General features: G+C 36.9%; 5 protein-coding genes across 5 annotated transcripts in view; all 5 read left to right on the plus strand.

The window, feature by feature from the left end:
• The first annotated feature begins 105 nt into the window (after nucleotides 1-105).
• LOC114876816 lies at nucleotides 106-1,804 on the plus strand. Its single transcript, XM_029188656.2, has 3 exons — nucleotides 106-1,509; nucleotides 1,589-1,675; nucleotides 1,739-1,804. The coding sequence occupies exons 1-3, from the start codon at nucleotides 385-387 to the stop codon at nucleotides 1,802-1,804; spliced, it is 1,278 nt and encodes a 425-aa protein (XP_029044489.2). The 5' UTR covers nucleotides 106-384.
• A 1,852-nt stretch (nucleotides 1,805-3,656) lies between these two features.
• Nucleotides 3,657-4,445, plus strand: LOC114876830 (putative gustatory receptor 28b). Its single transcript, XM_029188678.2, has 3 exons — nucleotides 3,657-4,148; nucleotides 4,230-4,316; nucleotides 4,380-4,445. Exons 1-3 carry the CDS (start codon nucleotides 3,657-3,659, stop codon nucleotides 4,443-4,445), a joined length of 645 nt encoding a protein of 214 aa, XP_029044511.2.
• A 682-nt stretch (nucleotides 4,446-5,127) lies between these two features.
• LOC123988471 lies at nucleotides 5,128-5,907 on the plus strand. Its single transcript, XM_046288713.1, has one exon. It carries the CDS (start codon nucleotides 5,128-5,130, stop codon nucleotides 5,905-5,907), a length of 780 nt encoding a protein of 259 aa, XP_046144669.1.
• Nucleotides 5,908-8,725: 2,818 nt separating this feature from the next.
• Nucleotides 8,726-9,798, plus strand: LOC114876831. Its single transcript, XM_029188679.2, has 3 exons — nucleotides 8,726-9,454; nucleotides 9,513-9,599; nucleotides 9,715-9,798. Exons 1-3 carry the CDS (start codon nucleotides 8,726-8,728, stop codon nucleotides 9,796-9,798), a joined length of 900 nt encoding a protein of 299 aa, XP_029044512.2.
• A 6,568-nt stretch (nucleotides 9,799-16,366) lies between these two features.
• The window catches only part of LOC114876813 (receptor-type guanylate cyclase gcy-4-like), a 31,611-nt gene continuing 29,821 nt past the window's right edge, over nucleotides 16,367-18,156 (plus strand). Inside the window, exon 1 of the mRNA XM_029188653.2 lies at nucleotides 16,367-16,964. The gene's annotated coding sequence lies outside the window, so the exon portion shown is untranslated. The remainder of the gene's footprint in view (nucleotides 16,965-18,156) is intronic.

Consider the following 18,156-nt stretch of genomic DNA (forward strand, 5'->3'; position numbering starts at 1 on the left):
AACAATCCAACATTACGTAATGGATAATAATAATGAACAATAATGAAAATAAAAATTGCAAATCTTCTAATAATATTTCAAATTATGAATACGTATTTCAAAAATATTTCTTCAAGTATTTCTAATATTACTTGCTAGTAAATGTTGATATAAATACCAGACAAGGGTAGATAGAATTGATAAAATAGTTTACTTCGTATTAACTTTATCGATTCATTTTAATCAAGATAATGCGACTATTATTCCCAACAATTTCTTGATGCAATGTATCGCATGCATTATCACCGAAGACTTAACAGAAGTTTTCTAAAACTCTTCCATTAGTGGATTATATTTCCTTTTCGTTTCTTGACGCTTCATCTAGATTTGCATAAAAATGATTAAATGTCACTATTCAAACTTTATTACTCCTTCTTCACCAGTAAAAGGTACAGCCTCCAAGAAGAAGGTACTTTATATACTACTTCAAGAAACGTTCTCCAAATGTTCAACCAAGAACCAAAACTCGGTGAAAAGAAGATCAAAGATAAAAACGAAACATGGACATTTTTCAACGTAACAAACTACAGAACGTTAATGCGTTATTGTATTTTCGTAAATATGTGCATTGGATTCTTGTGTTTTAAAATTGTCTCATCGAGATACATATCAAAATACCGTTTCTCATTTTCCGCGATCTTGGTGATCATTTTCAGTATTTGTATGGTATTAGCCATATACAATGTTAATTACGTTATTGAAATCGACGAGTCCCTGATTTTACACTGCAATTTCATTTTGTTCTTGAGTCCCATGATCGTTATTCGTGGCTACATTTCAAATCACTCTACGGTACGAATGATTGAGAAAGTGGAAAATGTTGCTACTCTGCTGCCACCGAAAACCATTCGCAAATTAGCCAAACTAGTGTACGCGAAGGACGTGTTGATTTTCATCCCATTTATTCTGTATTTCGCGCGCAGTGTGATCAGATTACGATATATAATTGGCTGCACCTGTTGTTACGTGTTATTGTCGATGGTAGCGGCAAACTCTTTGTACGTGAACAACGTGTACGTGTTGAAAGCTTGTTTCGAAAAAATAAATGATTCCTTGGTAAAACTGAACGAAATGGTGATCAACGAAGAGCCGCATCTTTTCAGCAGAGTATATCAACCGCAGGAAAATCCTGAGTTACTCAAACAACTGAGAAATCTTAGAAAACAACATTTAAAAATCACTGCTGCTGTCCGGTCGATTAACGAGACGTATAATGTTCAAAATATCGGATCGCTTATAATGACCTTCATTGACATCACGTTTAATGTGTATCATTATGTGGTACTTTTTACTCAAGAGGATATCGTTACCGTATGGTTTTCCGATATTAATTTGTATATTATATATTATACTTTCAATTTGATTTTGATTGCTTGGACCACCGAGACGACTAAGAGTCAAGCCCAGCAGATTGGTTCTAATGTTCACCGAATCGTCGTGAATACTTTTGACAAACAGACGACGATCGAGGTAAGGTGAAATGATAGAAAAATTATAAATAAAATCTCATTAATTTTAATGGATGAATTTATTAATTGCACCTCCGTAGTTGGAATTATTCTCTTTGCAAGTACTGCAGTGTGACAGCACCTTCTCGGCGATGGGTCTCCCGATGGACGCAACCATTTTGACAAAGGTAAATTCATGGAATTGGCAATTCTAATTCAACATTTAATTCGTTCATTTCTTTTTCTTGCAGATAGTATGCTCTATTTCCACCTATGTAGTACTATTGGTACAATCTCTGCTTGTAACTCCCTGTTGAGAAAAAGCTCTAATGTAATGATTTTTAACTGAATATTGAAGAAACAATTATGGTCGATTGACGAAGAGCCTGGCATAAATTATCAACTTACAGCACCAGTTTTAATCATGCTAAAAGCACACTATGCAATAAGTTATATATTCACGTTATGCATTATCGTATTGCAATTTATTTTCTAATATCATGCAATTTTCTAATATCAAGAGAATCGTTCAAGCGCTCTACATCAATGATTAAACATTATTATCTCTTAATTTATTGAAAAGATAATTAGTCTGCTGTGCACTTTTATAACGAAGTTTTTTTCTATCATTCTGTCCGTCAGACAACTTTCGTTAGTAACATCTAATTTTTTCTGCTGTAACTTTCCAAACTGCGAAAGAACGATGTCTGAAGCTTGGAAGATAACAGAATTAAAGGAGAACAACAAAATGGAAACTATTTCATGCCACAATGATCTGTACAATTCCGATGCAAAAGAATCGAGCAGTTAGATCGTACGTTACCATGAGATCAGGTACGCAATTACGGGATGCCAGTTTAGAATGAAATCGCCGATGGTGATCTTAAAAAGTGATCGATTTGGTATATAATGACACCCATTTAATTTTGTACGTTATTTTTAACTTAAAAATAGGTGTGTATCAAACGTCGGTAGTTCCAGTGTTAAGAAAGAAAAGATATCAGGGTGGCACCCAGTCTATCACCCAGACTCTTCGGTACTAGCCGTTGAAGGCCTATGGGTTCGATGACATCTGGTCTATTACATTATCTTGACTAAAACCAGTGCTTCACATATATAACACAATTCATTTGTGCTCACTACCTTACGAATTATTATTAATAACAATCCAACATTACCTGATGGATAAAAATAATGAACAATAATGAAAATAAAAATTGCAAATCTTCTAATAATATTTCAAACTATGAATACGTATTTCAAAAATATTTCTTCAAGTATTTCTAATAATACTTCCCAGTAAATGTTGATATAAACATCAGACAAGGGTAGATAGAATCGATAAAATAGTTTACTTCGTATTAACTTTATCGATTGATATTAATCAAGATAATGCAACTATTATTCCCAACAATTTCTTGATGCAATGTATCGCATGCACCATCACTTTGAATACTTAGCGGAAGTACTAAAACCATTTTCTATTAGTGGATGATATTCTCTTTTCATTCTTTGATGTTTCAACTAGATTTGCAGAAAAATGATTAAATGTCACTATAACTTTATTACTCTTTTTTCGCCAGTAAAAGATACAGCTTTGAAGAAGAAAGTACGTTACATCCTACGTGAAGAAACGTTCTCCAAATGTTGAACCAAGTACCAAAACTTAGTGAAAAGAAAATCAATGATGAAAAGGAAACATGGACATTTTTCAATGTAACAAACTACAGAACATTAATGCGTTATTGTATTTTCATAAATATGTGCGTAGGATTTTTGCGTTTTAAAATTGTCTCATCGAGAAAATCCGGTTTCACATTTTCCGCGATCTTGATAATCATTTTCAGCATTTGTATGGTGTCAGCCATATACAATGTTAGTTACGTTATTAAAATCGAAGTGCGCGTGATTTTACACTGCAATTTCATTTTGTTTTTGAGTCCTATGATCGTTATATCTGGTTACATTTCAAATCATTCAACCGTACGAATGATTGAGAAAGTGGAAAATGTGGCGACAATGCTGCCATCGAAAACCATTCGCAAAATAGCCGAACTAGTGTACGCGAAGGACTCGTTGCTTTTCATCCCAATTAGTCTGTTTTTTCTAACCGGTCTGAAGGGAATTGGATATATAATTGGCTGCACCTGTTGTTACGTGTTTTTGTCGATGGTAGCGGCAAACGCTTTGTACGTGAACAATGTGTACGTGTTGAAAGCTTGTTTTGAAGAAATAAATGATTCCTTGGTAAAACTGAATGAAACGGTGATCAACGAAGAGCCGCATCTTTTCAGCAGAGTATATCAACCGCAGGAAAATCCTGAATTGCTCAAACAACTGAGAAATCTTAGAAAACAACATTTAAAGATCACTGCTGCTGTCCGGTTAATTAACGAGACGTATAATATTCAAAATATCGGATCGCTTGCGATGCACTTCATTAACATAACGTTTAATGTGTATCATTATGTGGTACTTTTTACTCAAGAGGATATCGTTACCGTATGGTATTCCGGAATTAATATATATATTATATATTATACTTTCAATTTGACTGTGATTGTTTGGACCACCGAGAGGACTACGAACCAAGCACGAAAGATTGGTTCTAATGTTCACCGAATCGTCGCGAATACTTTTGATAAACAGACGACGATCGAGGTAAGGTGAAACGATCGAAATAATTATGAATAAAATGTCATTAATTTTAATGGATGAATTTATTAATTTGCACCACCGTAGTTGGAATTATTCTCGTTGCAAGTACTGCAGTGTGACAGCACCTTCTCGGCAATGGGTCTCCCGATGAACGCAACCATTTTGACAAAGGTAAATCCATTTAATTTGCAATTCGAATTTAATATTTAATTATTTCATTTTTTTTTCTTGTAGATATTGTGTTCTATTTCCACTTATGTAGTACTATTGGTACAATCTCTGCTTGTAACGCCCTGTTGAGAAGAAGCTATAATGTAATGATTTTTAATTGAATGTTGAAGAAACAATTATAGTCGATTGGAGAAGAGCCTGGAATAAATTATGAACTTACAGCACCATTTTTAATCAAGCTAAAAGCAAACTGGGCAAGAAGTTATGCATTCACGTTATATATTATCGTAGTGCAATTTGTTTTTAATTATCATGCAATTTTCTAATCTCAAGAGAATCGTTCAAGCGTCCTACACCAATGATCAAATATTAGTATCTCGAGTTTATTGAAAAGATAAATAGTCTGCTGTCCACTTTTATAACGAAGTTTTTTTCTATCAGTCTCTCCGTCAGACAATTTTCGTGAGGAACATAAAATTTTTGCCGCTGTCACTTTCCAAGTTGCGAAAGAACGATGTCTGAAGCTTGGAAGATAACAGAATTAAAGGAGAACAAGGAATGGAAACTATTTCACGCCACGGATTTTGTTTCGCTGATGTATCCTTGCCATTTCATCGCAAATATATTCGGAATATTTCCTTTCAAATGTGTCTCTTCCGGATATACATTCTCAAGAATTCGTGTCATTTATTCAATGATCATCTTGGCCACGTTCCTGATATTCATATTCTATATAGGATATAAAATTAATGTCAACCAATCGGTATCTAATACTGTACCAAAAATACTGCATCGCAATTTGTATTTCATCATGGCTGGAAGTGCTATCTTGTTAACGTACGTTCAATATAAAGCGATACTGCGCTTTCTTCAGGAGCTCATGGAGGCGTCCTCCATGGTCGCACCAAAGGACTTCAACGACATGGCGAAATTCGTTCATTCAAAGGATATTTTTGTATTTTTACTTCTCTCAAGTCACGTGTTCAATTGTGTTAAAAGTGGATACACGTTTGTAACAGTGCTAAATTTTACCGCTCTTTTCATGATGTTGGTGAATTTTATCATGGACATGTTCTACATTAACTCGACGTGCGTTTTAAAAGCATGCTTCATGAAAATCGACGAAGATCTTGATAAATATCGAAAACCCGTCACCAGGACATTTCTGCGCCACAAACAAAGTACTGCCTCGTTGCTGATTAAATTGAAGAAATTAGAGGCTAAACACCTGCAGGTCACCGATATCGTACAATTACTGAACAAAATATTTATCACACAACTCGTAGTAACAACTGTCACGACATTTACTATTGTTACTTTCAACTTGTACTTTTCTTTAATACCGGTCAACGGTGGGGAAAAAGCTAGCAAATATCCACTGTTTTGGTACTGGCCCTATATTCCTTCTATCGTATATTATTTTCTTAAATTTGCTACGATGATTTGGGCGTGTGAAACGGCGACTAACAAAGCTGAACAAATCCGCCTTACTCTTCACGGTGCCCTTAGCGGGGCGACCGATTTGTCGGTGAAACGCGAGGTAAGAAATATATTCATCGGTCCTTCAGAAGTTTCTTATAAATTCTATTAAATTGCAGCTGGAGCTTTTCTCGCTGCAATTACTGCACTGTGACACGACGTTTTCAGCGAAAATAATCGATATCAATGCATCACTTCTTGCAGAGGTAAGATTGTCCTAAATTTGCCCTGTACCGAATATAGTGAAGGGTGCAAAAGCTTTAGTTTAAATTCCTCCCATTTCAATTAAATTAAAATAAAACTTTTTTACAGATCGTGGGTGGCATCGCCATGTACCTTTTGATACTGCTCCAATTCTTCATGAACCCGAAAGTATGTGAGGCCAAGCAAGAGTGAACGAAGAAATAATTATGTGATTCTGCGTGACGCATGTGATTCTTATCGATTCTTTCGGCAATCTTGCGAAAAGCACCGTTTGTTGTGTCCGTGTGCAAACACCTGTAACCCTTTTCGGCCACCTTTTTCTTCGCTTATATATAAATCTGTACAATTCCGATGCAAAGGAATCTAGCAGTTAGATTGTACGTTACCATGAGATCAGGTACGCGATTACGGGATGCCAGTTTATGGGATGATCTAAGACACTGAACTAGAGTCAAGAAATCGTCATGCATAATCACCATCCAGATAAAAACATTTTGGTCACACTAAAGCGTCAAGGTGATAGCTGGCTAAGCGATAAAGGCATTTTTCATCTAAATGTCCCCAAATCGGAGTCGCTGCGCTAACGACTACGGACCATTTTCAACAGCCGAATATCACTGTTGCTTCCTGGAAGAACAGGATGATTGCGTATGACGAAGACTGTCATACTAAATTGCCACGTAATTTTTCGTCGAATCGTTTGTTAGCGATGTACCAACATTATCGACGGGTTTCCTTGTTCCTCGTACGCAGAGGTCTTAGTAAGAGAAAAGCGAAGTAAAACTCTAAATTAAAAACTAAAATATTTAAATGTCTGGCGTCATTAGCAAGACATAGAAGCAGAATTGTTCGCTATTTCATTTATCTAACGTTGAACTTATTATTTTATTATCTATGGTAGATCTTGGAACACAGAACCGCGGATTCAGGGATCGGCTGTTCTTATCTTGTAATTGTAACAGTTAATCCTTAGAAGATGGTTCTTCCATAGTCATTTTGGTATCAGTAAATGTCGTTATAATCGACATTGAAATGTTCGATATACACATAGAAAGTACATTCTTTTCGTATGGTCGTCTGTGATGATTGGTACAGTGAACGCGTTGTTTTTCATCGTAACGCAATACGTAGGTCGTAAAATATCTTATTTTCATGGCCGGGGTTCACACAGCTGAACAGATCAATTCAATTTGAATCGGGAATCTCGTTTACTAGAGTAGGCAAAGGTAATCTCTTCAAGGAGAAATGTCGTTTACGTTCGTATGAACAGGGTGGTGTCGAGACAATCTATTTTCCTCAAGGTTAATGTCGCGACCTCCGATAATGCGCGGAGGTAGCAATTACTTTCAACCAAATACTATCATATATCGGCACCATTAATACCATAAAGCAATTCCACATTGATATCGTAGGTGTCCACTTAACACGGCTGTGTGTTACAAACATGAACCACTTTGGGCGAATAATTGAGCTCATTGAATGGAGTATGGTATATTGTAACTGCTAGATAAAACTATTGGCGCCTATCGTAGATAAAAGAAGGAAATTTATAAATTTATTTCATGTAAAGGCTGGTAGTATACACATTCAAAATAAAAATTAGGGAAACTATCTATTGAATATGGGTTCAAATAATTATTTAAATAACAACAATTTTTTAACATACCACGTTTCTAAGACAGACTAAAAAGTATAAAATAATTTTTCCTAGCCCCATACAGATAGTCCTGAAAGTTTGTGATTGTGAATTTTTAATAGTTATGAAAATATTTGTAAGATTTAAAACGGTGAAATGGTGGAAAATTATGAATAAAATCTCATTAATTTTAATGGATAACTTTATTAATTTGCACCCCCGTAGTTGGAATTAATCTCTTCGCAACTGCTGCAGTGCTACAGCAGCTTCTCGGCGATGGATCTTCCGATGCATGCATCCATTTTGACAAAGGTAAATTCATTTAATTTGTAATTCGAATTTAACATATAATTCTTTCATTTTTTTTGCTTGCAGATAGCGCTCTCTATTTCCATTTATGTAGTAGATACTATTGGTACAATCTCTGCTTGCAGTGCCCTGTTGAGAAGAAGCTCAAATGTAATGATTTTTAATTGACTGTTGAAGAAACAATTATGGCGAAGAGCCTGGAGTATATTATGATCGTACAGCACCATTTTTAATCATGCTAAGAGCAAACCTTGCGACAAATGATTTATTGATGGTATGCATTATCGTATTGCATTTTGCTATCGTGTAATCGTTCAAGCGTCCTACATCGATGATTAAACATCAGTATCTCAAGTTTATTGAAAACGTAAGCAGTCTTTCTACTTTTATAGCAAAGTTTGTTTCTATTAGTCTGTTAGACAGACAATTTTCGTGAGTAACGTCAAATTTTTTCCGCAGTAACTTTCCAAGTTGCGAAAGGACGATGTCTGAAGCTTGGAAGATAACAGAATTAAAGGAGAACAAAAAATGGAAACTATTTCACGCCACGGATTTCGTTTCGCTGATGTACCCTTGCCATTTCATCGCAAACATATTCGGAATTTTTCCTTCCAAATGTGACTCTTCAGGATATACCTTTTCAAGAATTCGTGTCATTTATTCAATGATCGTTTTGGTCGCGATCCAGATCCCGATATTCTATGTGGGACATGAAGTTTATTTCACCTCATCAGTATACAATACTCTAATAAAAAAAATGGATCAGATTTTTTTTCTCATTATGGCTGGAAGTACTGTCTTGTTAACGTACGGTCAATATAAAGCCATATTGCGCTTTCTTCAGGAGCTCACGGAGGCGTCCTCCATGGTGGCACCAAAGGACTTCAACGACATGGCGAAATTCGTTCATTCAAAGGATATTTTTGTATTTTTATTTCTCTCAGGTCACGTGTTCAATTGCGTTAAAAGTGGATATACGGTTATGACAGTGAGAAATTTTACCACTCTATTCATGATATTGGTGAACTTCATCATGGACATGTTCTACATTAACTCGGCGTGCGTTTTAAAAGCATGTTTCATGAAAATCAACGAAGATCTTGATAAATTACGAAAACCCGTCACCAAGACATTTCTGCGCCACAAACAAAGTACTGCCTCGTTGCTGATGAAATTGAAGAATTTAGAGGGGAAACAGCTGCATCTCACCGATGTTCTACAATTACTAAACAAAATATTTATCACGCAACTCGTAGTAACATCTGTCACGACTTTTACTATTGTTACATTTAATCTATACTTTGCTTTATTATGGGTCCAAGGTGGGGAAAGAGGCCTGAAATATCTACAATTTTGGTACTGGCCCTACATTCCTTCTGCCATATATCATTTTCTTAAATTTGCTACGATGATTTGGGCGTGTCAAACGGCGACTAATAAAGCTAAACAAATCCGCACTACTCTTCACGATGCCCTTAGCGAGGCGATTGATTTGTCGGTGAAACGCGAGGTAAGAAATGAATTCATCGGACCTTCAAAAGTTGCTTATAAATTCTACTAAATTGCAGCTGGAACTTTTCTCGCTGCAATTACTGCACTGTGACACGACGTTTTCAGCGAAAATGATCGATATGAACGCGTCGCTTCTTGCAGAGGTAAGATTGCCCTTTTGTCCTGTAGAGTATATAGTGAAAGAGGCAAAGCTGAGGCTAAACGCTTTAGTTTAAATTCCTCCTATTTCAATTAAATTAGAATAAAAATTTTTTGCAGATCGTGGGTGGCATCGCCCTGTATCTCTTAATACTGCTCCAATTCTTATTGCAGTGGGTCGCATGCGTGTTCATGCAAGAGTGAACGAAGAAATATTTAGAGTTACGTGATTCTGCGTGACGCATGTGTTTCTTATCGATTCTTTCGGCAGTCTTGCGAAAAGCACAGTTTGATGTGTTCATGTGCAAACACCTGTAACACTTCTTGGCCACTTTTTCCTTCGCTTATATGTAAATCTGTACAGTTGCGATGCAAGGGAATCTAGCAGTTACATTGTACGTTACCATGAGATCAGATACGAGATTACGGGATGCCAGTTTATGGGATGATCTAATACACTGAACAAGACCCAAGAAATCGCCATGCATAATCATCGTGCAGATAAAAGCATTTTAGTTGCACTAAAGCGTTAAACTGATTGCTGTCTAAGCGATAAACGCGTTTTTCATCTAAATTTTCTAAATTTATCGGAGTCGCTGAGCTAATGACAACGGACCATTTTCAACAGCCGATTATTATCGTTGTTGCTTTCTAGAAGAACAAGATGATTGCGTGTGCCGAGGACTGTTATTCGAAATTTCAACGTAATTTTTCGTCGAATCTTTTGTTATCGATGTACCAACATTATCGACATCGAGGCAACGCAATAAAGGATGGTGCGATTCTTGGAAACGAGTACAAGTTTCTTTGATCGTCGTACACAGGGGTCATATTAAGAGAAAATCTACGTAAAACTCTTAATTAGAAATTACAATATTTAAAAGTTTGGCGTCATTAACAAGGCACAGAAGCATCATTCTTCGCTATTACATTTGTCTGAAGTTGAACTTATTACTTTATTATCTATGGTAGATCTTGGAACACAAATGCGGATTCAGGGATTGACTGTTCTTATCTTGTAATTGTAACAATTAATCCTTTGAAGATGGTTCTTCCATAGTCATTTTGATCCCAGTCATCGTCGTTATAATCGACACTGAAATGTTTGATATACACATAGAAAGTTCATACTTTCCGCATGGTCGTCTGGGATGATTAGCATTGTTTTTCACCGTAACGAAATACGTGGGTCGTAAAATATCTTGTTTTCGTGGCCGGAGTTCACACAGTTGAACTGATCAATTCAATTTGAATCGGGAATCTCGTTTACTAGGGTAGGCAAAGGTGATCTCTTCAAGGAGAAATGTCGTTTACGTTCGTATGAACAGGGTGGAGTCGAGTCAATCTATTCTCCTCAAGGTTAATTTCGCGACCGTCAATAATAGGCAGAGGTAACGATTACGTTCAACTAAATACTATCACGTATCGACACCATTAATACCATAAAACAATTACACATTGTTATTGTAGGTGTTCATTTAATAGGGCTGTTTGTTACAAACATGAATCACTTCGTGCGAACAGTTGTTTAGAATAATTGGACTTATACAAAGGAATATGATACATTGTAACTGCCAGATAAAGCTGTTGGCGCCTATTATAGACAAATGAAGGAATTTTGTAAACTTATTTATAAGTTCGTTATCACGCGAAGGCTGGTAGTATACACATTCAAAATAAAAATTAGGGAAACTATCTATTGGAAATGGATTGGAATAAATAGTAAACACTCTGAATTTTCTTATAACTTTGTTTTATTCCTTGGCACAGAAAGACGTCGGAACGTTTTAGAATTCGTACACAAAATGGAGGAAAAATCCATACATGCACGACAGAAAGTCTGTTATCGACTTAACATCCGAACTATGAAAGGAGTCAAAATGACCCAGTAAAATGTTGATATAAACACCAGACAAGGGTAGATAGAATCGATAAAATAGTTTACTTTGTATTAACTTTATCGATTGATTTTAATCAAGATAATGCAACTATTGTTCCCAACAATTTCTTGATGCAATGTATCGCATGCACCATCACTTTGAATACTTAACGGAAGTACTAAAACCATCTTCCATTAGTGGATGATATTTTCTTTTCGTTCTTTGATGCTTCAACTAGATTTGCATAAAAATGATTAAATGTCACTATTCTAACTTTATTACTGCTTCTTCACCAGTAAAAGGTACAGCTTCCAAGAAGAAGGTACTTTATATACTACTTCAAGAAACGTTCTGCAAATGTTCAACCAAGTACTAAAACTCGGTGAAAAGAAGATCAAAGATAAAAACGAAACATGGACATTTTTCAACGTAACAAACTACAGAACATTAATGCGTTATTGTATTTTCGTTAATATGTGCATTGGATTTTTGCATTTTAAAATTGTCTCATCGAGATACATATCAAAATACCGTTTCTCATGTTCCGCGATCTTGGTGATCATCTTCAGCATTTGTATGGTATTTGCCATATACAATGTTAATTACGTTATGGAAATCGACGAGTCCCTGATTTTACACTGCAATTTCATTTTGTTCTTGAGTCCCATGATCGTTATATGTGGCTACATTTCAAATCATTCTACGGTACGAATGATTGAGAAAGTGGAAAATGTTGCTACTCTGCTGCCACCGAAAACCATTCGCAAATTAGCCAAACTAGTGTACGCGAAGGACGTGTTGCTTTTGATCCCATTTATTCTGGATTTTATATTCACTGTGAAGGTATTTGGATACATAGTTGGCTGCACCTGTTGTTACGTGTTTTTCTTGATGGTAGCGGCAAACTCTTTGTACGTGAACAACGTGTACGTGTTGAAAGCTTGTTTCGAACAAATAAATAATTCCTTGGTAAAACTGAACGAAATGGTGATCAACGAAGAGCCGCATCTTTTCAGCAGAGTATATCAACCGCAGGAAAATCCTGAGTTGCTCAAACAACTGAGAAATCTTAGAAAACAACATTTAAAAATCACTGCTGCTGTCCGGTCGATTAACGAGACGTATAATGTTCAAAATATCGGATCGCTTATAATGACCTTCATTGACCTCACGTTTAATGTGTATCATTATGTGGTACTTTTTACTCAAGAGGATATCGTTACCGTATGGTTTTCCGATACTAATATGTATATTATACATTATACTTTCAATTTGATTGTGATTATTTGGACCACCGAAACAACTAAGAGCCAAGCCCAGCAGATTGGTTCTAATGTTCACCGAATCGTCGTGAATACTTTTGATAAACAGACGACGATCGAGGTAAGATGAAATGATCGAAATAATTATAAATAAAATCTCATTAATTTTAATGGATGAATTTATTAATTTGCACCTCCGTAGTTGGAATTATTCTCTTTGCAAGCGCTACAGTGCGATAGCACCTTCTCGGCGATGGGTCTACCGATTGACGCAACCATTTTGACAAAGGTAAATTCATTTAATTTGTAATTCAAATTTGTCATTTAATTCTTTGATTTTTTTTTCTTGCAGATAGTGTGCTCTATTTCCACTTATGTGGTACTATTGGTACAATATCTGCTTGTAACGCCCTGTTGAGAAAAAGCTCTAATGTAATGATGTTTAACTGAATATTGAAGAAACAATTATGGTCGATTGACGAAGAGCCTGGCATAAATTATCATCTTACAGCACCTGTTTTAATCATACTAAAAGCACACTATTGCAATAAGTTATATATTCACGTTATGCATTATCGTATTGCAATTTATTTTCTAATATCATGCAATTTTTTAATATCAAGAGACTCGTTCAAGCATCCTAGATCGGTGATTAAACATCAGTATCTCGAGCTTATTGAAAACATGAGCAGTCTGCTCAGTTTAATAACGAAGTTTTTTTCTATTAGTCAGTCCTACAGATAATTTTCGTGAATAATATCAAATTTTTTCTGCTGTCACTTTCCAAGGTTCGAAAGAACAATGTCTGAAGCTTGGAAGATAACGGAATTAGAGAACAAGAAATGGAAACTATTTCACGCAACGGATTTTGCTTCGCTGATGTATCCTTGCCATTTCATCGCAAATATATTCGGAATTTTTCCTTTCAAATGTGTTTCTTCAGGATATACCTTTTCAAGAATTCGTGTCGTTTATTCAATGGCCATTTTGGCCACGTTCCTCATCGTGTTATTCTATATGATATATGGAATTAATTTCACCTCATCGGTATTCAATACTCTACCAAAAAAGCTGCATCAGAATTTTTATCTCATTATGGCTGGAAGTTCTGTCTTGTTAACGTACGGTCAATATAAAGCGATATTGCGCTTTCTTCAGGAGCTCACGGAGGCGTCCTCCATGGTGGCACCAAAGGACTTCAACGACATGGCGAAATTCGTTCATTCAAAGGATATTTTTGTATTTTTACTTCTCTCAAGTCACGTGTTCAATTGCGTTAAAAGTGGATATACGTTTATGACAGTGAGAAATTTTGCCACCCTCTTCATGGTGTTGGTGAACTTCATCATGGACATGTTCTACATTAACTCGGCGTGCGTTTTAAAAGCATGCTTCGTGAAAATCAACGAAGATCTTGATAAATTTCGAAAACCCGCCACCAGGATATTTCTGCGTTACAAACAGACGACTGCCTCGTTGCTGATGAAATTAAAGAATTTAGAGGCTAAACACCTGCAGGTCACCGATATTCTACAATTACTGAACAAAATATTTATCACGCAACTCGTAGTAACAGTTCTCACGACTTTTACTATTGTTACTTTTAATTTCTACTTTACTTTATTACGGATCAACGGTGGGGACCATGGCTGGAAAAGTCTAGAATTTTGGTACTGGCCCTATATTCCTTCTGCCATATATCATTTTCTTCAATTTGTTGCGATGATTTGGGCGTGTGAAACGGCGACTAATAAAGCTAAACAGATCCGCACTACTCTTCACGATGCCCTTAGCGAGGCAACCGATTTATCGGTGAAACGTGAGGTAAGCTACAAATTCATTGAATCTTTAAAAGATGCTTATAAATTCTGTTAAATTGCAGCTGGAACTTTTCTCGCTGCAATTACTACACTGTGACACTACGTTTTCAGCGAGAATGATCGATATAAACGCGTCGCTTCTTGCAGATGTAAGATTGCCCTAAATTTGCCCTGTACAGTATAGCTGAGAACAAAAGCTTTAGTTTAAATTCCTCTTCATTCAATTAAATTAGAACAAAACTTTTTTGCAGGTCGTAGGTGGCATCATCGTGTACCTTTTGATACTGCTCCAATTCTTATTGAACTCGTTAAAATGCGAGGCCATGCAAGAGTGAACTAAGAAATATTTACAATGTTACGGATTTTGCGTGGCGCATATATTTCTTATCGATTCTTTAGATAGTCTTGCGAAAAGCCCCGCTTGATGTGTCCATGCGCAAATACCTGTAACACTTCTTGGCCACTTTTTCCTTCGCTTATATATAAATCTGTACATTTGTGATCCAAAGGAATCTAGTAGCCTCATTATACGTTACCATGAAATCAGGTACGTGATTGCATGGTAACAGTTTATGGGATGTTCTAATACACTGACCGAGACCCAGGAAATCGTCATGCATAATCACCATGCAGATAAAAACATTTTGGTAACACTAAAGCGTCAAAGTGATAGCTGGCTAAACGATAAACGCGTTCTTGATCTAAATGTTCTTTTATCGGAGTCGCTGCGCAAACGACAACGGTTCAACCTCGATAATTAACTTTGTGATGTCGAAAAGTGTAAACAAATTTCATTTAGAATGAAATAATCACTATTTAATTTTCTACATTATTTTCCACTTAAAAATAGGTGTGCATTAATCGTCAGTTGTTCTAGTGTTAAAAAAAAAGAGACCAGGACTGCATCCAGTCTATCACCCAAACCCTTAGGTACAAAGAGTTCCAGGCCTATGGTTCCGATGGCATCCAGTCTATTATATTATTTTGACTAAAAGCAGTGTTTCTCATACATAACGCAATTCATTTTTGCCCACTACCTGACGAATTATTATTAGTAAGAATCCAACATTACCTAATGGAAATTTTAGTTTATCTCTCATAGAATATACAGGTGCAATGTAAGTTTCTTTTGGCTAAGCGTATGTGTACGTAGAGAGAACTTATGGTAATTTAGTGATAATCCTAGGGCAATTCATCGAAGCTCCCTATCCTCGCTTGCCCTTACATAAGGGAAGTCCAAGTTGCACGTGACCCTACAATCTCCCTTCATGCAGTGGGCCACAAAAGTATTTAAACACTATTTAAAGTAGAATACCTCACTTAAAATTGGACCAAATGACTTGTGGTTTTTTGAGATGCTATACTAAGATATGTGTTTTTATCATTTTAAAAAATTACAATTTATTGAAATCATGAAAAAAAATATTGAAACGTAATTTTTCAACTTTTTTATATAAATGTAAATGAGGTATTCTGTTTTAAACACAGCCGCAGTGCAGCCCCTTGTTTCCGCGGGAATCGTATAAAGGGATGCTTCTTTTTAATCCTTATCACTCGCCAACGCGCTTCCGGTTCGCCATCGCGTCTCCTAACAAGAAGAGACATCGCGAAAATGCAGTTAAGTACGCAACAAAGATCCGCGACCCCGAGAAATTGAACCCCCTGTTAACCCAATCAGCTTTTTAAATGATCGAGCTCGATTCTTTTGTCTAATTCTGGCGGCAAACAGGCGGCCGATTTGTCGTGTAGGCGATCACGCGGCTGCGCGACTCATCGCGCGCTCCGAGGCGCCGTTAGTTACGACCGATACGCAGTTGTTCAGTGTTGCGCCAACGGTCGTACGGTGAAGATGTATGTCGATTGTTGTTCGTACCGTCGTTTAACCGAATTTCGCATTTTTATCAATTAACCAACGCGAAAGAAATCGAACGCGTATTCGATGAAAGTTGCCGCGGAGGAAAAGAGGTCGCGCGACGTCGTTCGAACGCGCGTCCGTTAAAGGGTCCGCGCGTTTCTTCAACCCCTTTCATCGGTATACGCGACACGAAGAAGACTAGTTTTATGTAACGTTTTCTGGTGACCTAGAAAAATAACCGACCAGGCTGGAGCGATTAGATAAACCGTGCAGAAAAGGCTGAAACACGGTGTCAGTGAATATGAAATGTCTCAAATATGGAAGACTGGGGAAAAGAAATCTGAAGTTCCATTGACTCTCATCGTTGTTACGATGTCTTCTCTTTGCTCGACGCGGACAAAACCGTAGGTGTTGTACGTGACTATATATGCATAGAGAAACGTGCGCTATGCCGCACCAAGTGTTCTTAACTGTTTCATGGGATTCCTCGTACAAGATATAAGCCGGAGGACGAACGGGATATCGGTTTAAACTACAATTTCTATGAAATGAAGTAAGTACAGACGGGTTTGAATTCTAAATAGAAAATTTAACTTTCATTAGTCGTATACAGCGGGGAAGTTATATATTTATGTAACTATCACCGTCGGTGCGACGAGTTAACGAGAATTTATGGTCTCAAAGATTGCTCCAATAGACAGTGTTATTCGACGTACATCCTCGTTGAGAATAATTGCATCGTTTTACCGAGTGTGTGCAGTTTTCATAAACATTGCAAGGCAGAAGCTCGATTGATTGCGAAACATCGTGTTATCAGACGAAAACGCTGCTCATTTCGCAGATGATCGATAAGATTCCTTGTCGTTGACTCGAACAATGCTCGGGTTATTTGTTCCACGATCGAGACAAAGCTGTTTTGAAAGTTAGCCTTCGTCGTCTGTATCTCCCGTGCGAATAAATATTTTCGTCCCATAACCGTGACGCGTGGCTCGTCTCCGCGAAATACCAGCGGATCAGATATTCGTGTTGACCTACCTGCACGATTCGCAGATTGTTCGTGTGCCTTTTCATCAAACAAATGAAGTTCTCTTGAAAAGAAGCTGACAAAAAAATTTCTACTGGACTCTCTTACTACTCTAAAATTATAAAATTTTCAAATTTTAATGCAAAATGCAAAATATTAAGCACTCGACACTGTTAATAAAATTAAAGTCCCTGGTCCGTCCTATGAAAAATCCTAGTTACTCGAATGGGTACCACTCCGTCCCCTAAATGAGTAGCGTTTTCGTCTGATAATGGCCCCCGAGGTATTCAACGGGTGAAACTTTCACACGGTGTGCCCAACCGTAAAAATAAACCATATTTTCTAGCTGAGAATGCGGACTCGTGTCAAGAATAAAATTCGATAGTCAAGAATCTACTCCTTCCTGTTCTATCAGTCCTCACGACCTTGCCTGGCTCTCCCCTCCTACCGTTTTCTTCACCGTTTCTCGACTCCAATCGGTCGACCTTGCCTGCGATAGTCATTGTCACGGTGCTCGGCAACGGGTACAAGTAAACTGCACCGGTGCAGTCAATGATTTGCAGAAAAAAAAGAGACTTGTTTGTTCGTGAGACAGCCTTAACTCGCGGTGTCTGCTTAGCAGTTCTGTCGTTGACATCCGACATTAGAGGCGCCATGTTTTTTCCTCTGGGATTTCCATTGAAACGCTATTAACTTCTTTTCCCTTCCAAGAAGCTTAACA

The sequence above is a fragment of the Osmia bicornis genome, chromosome 14 (assembly GCF_907164935.1).
Source record: "Osmia bicornis bicornis chromosome 14, iOsmBic2.1, whole genome shotgun sequence".
Lineage (NCBI taxonomy): Eukaryota > Metazoa > Arthropoda > Insecta > Hymenoptera > Megachilidae > Osmia > Osmia bicornis.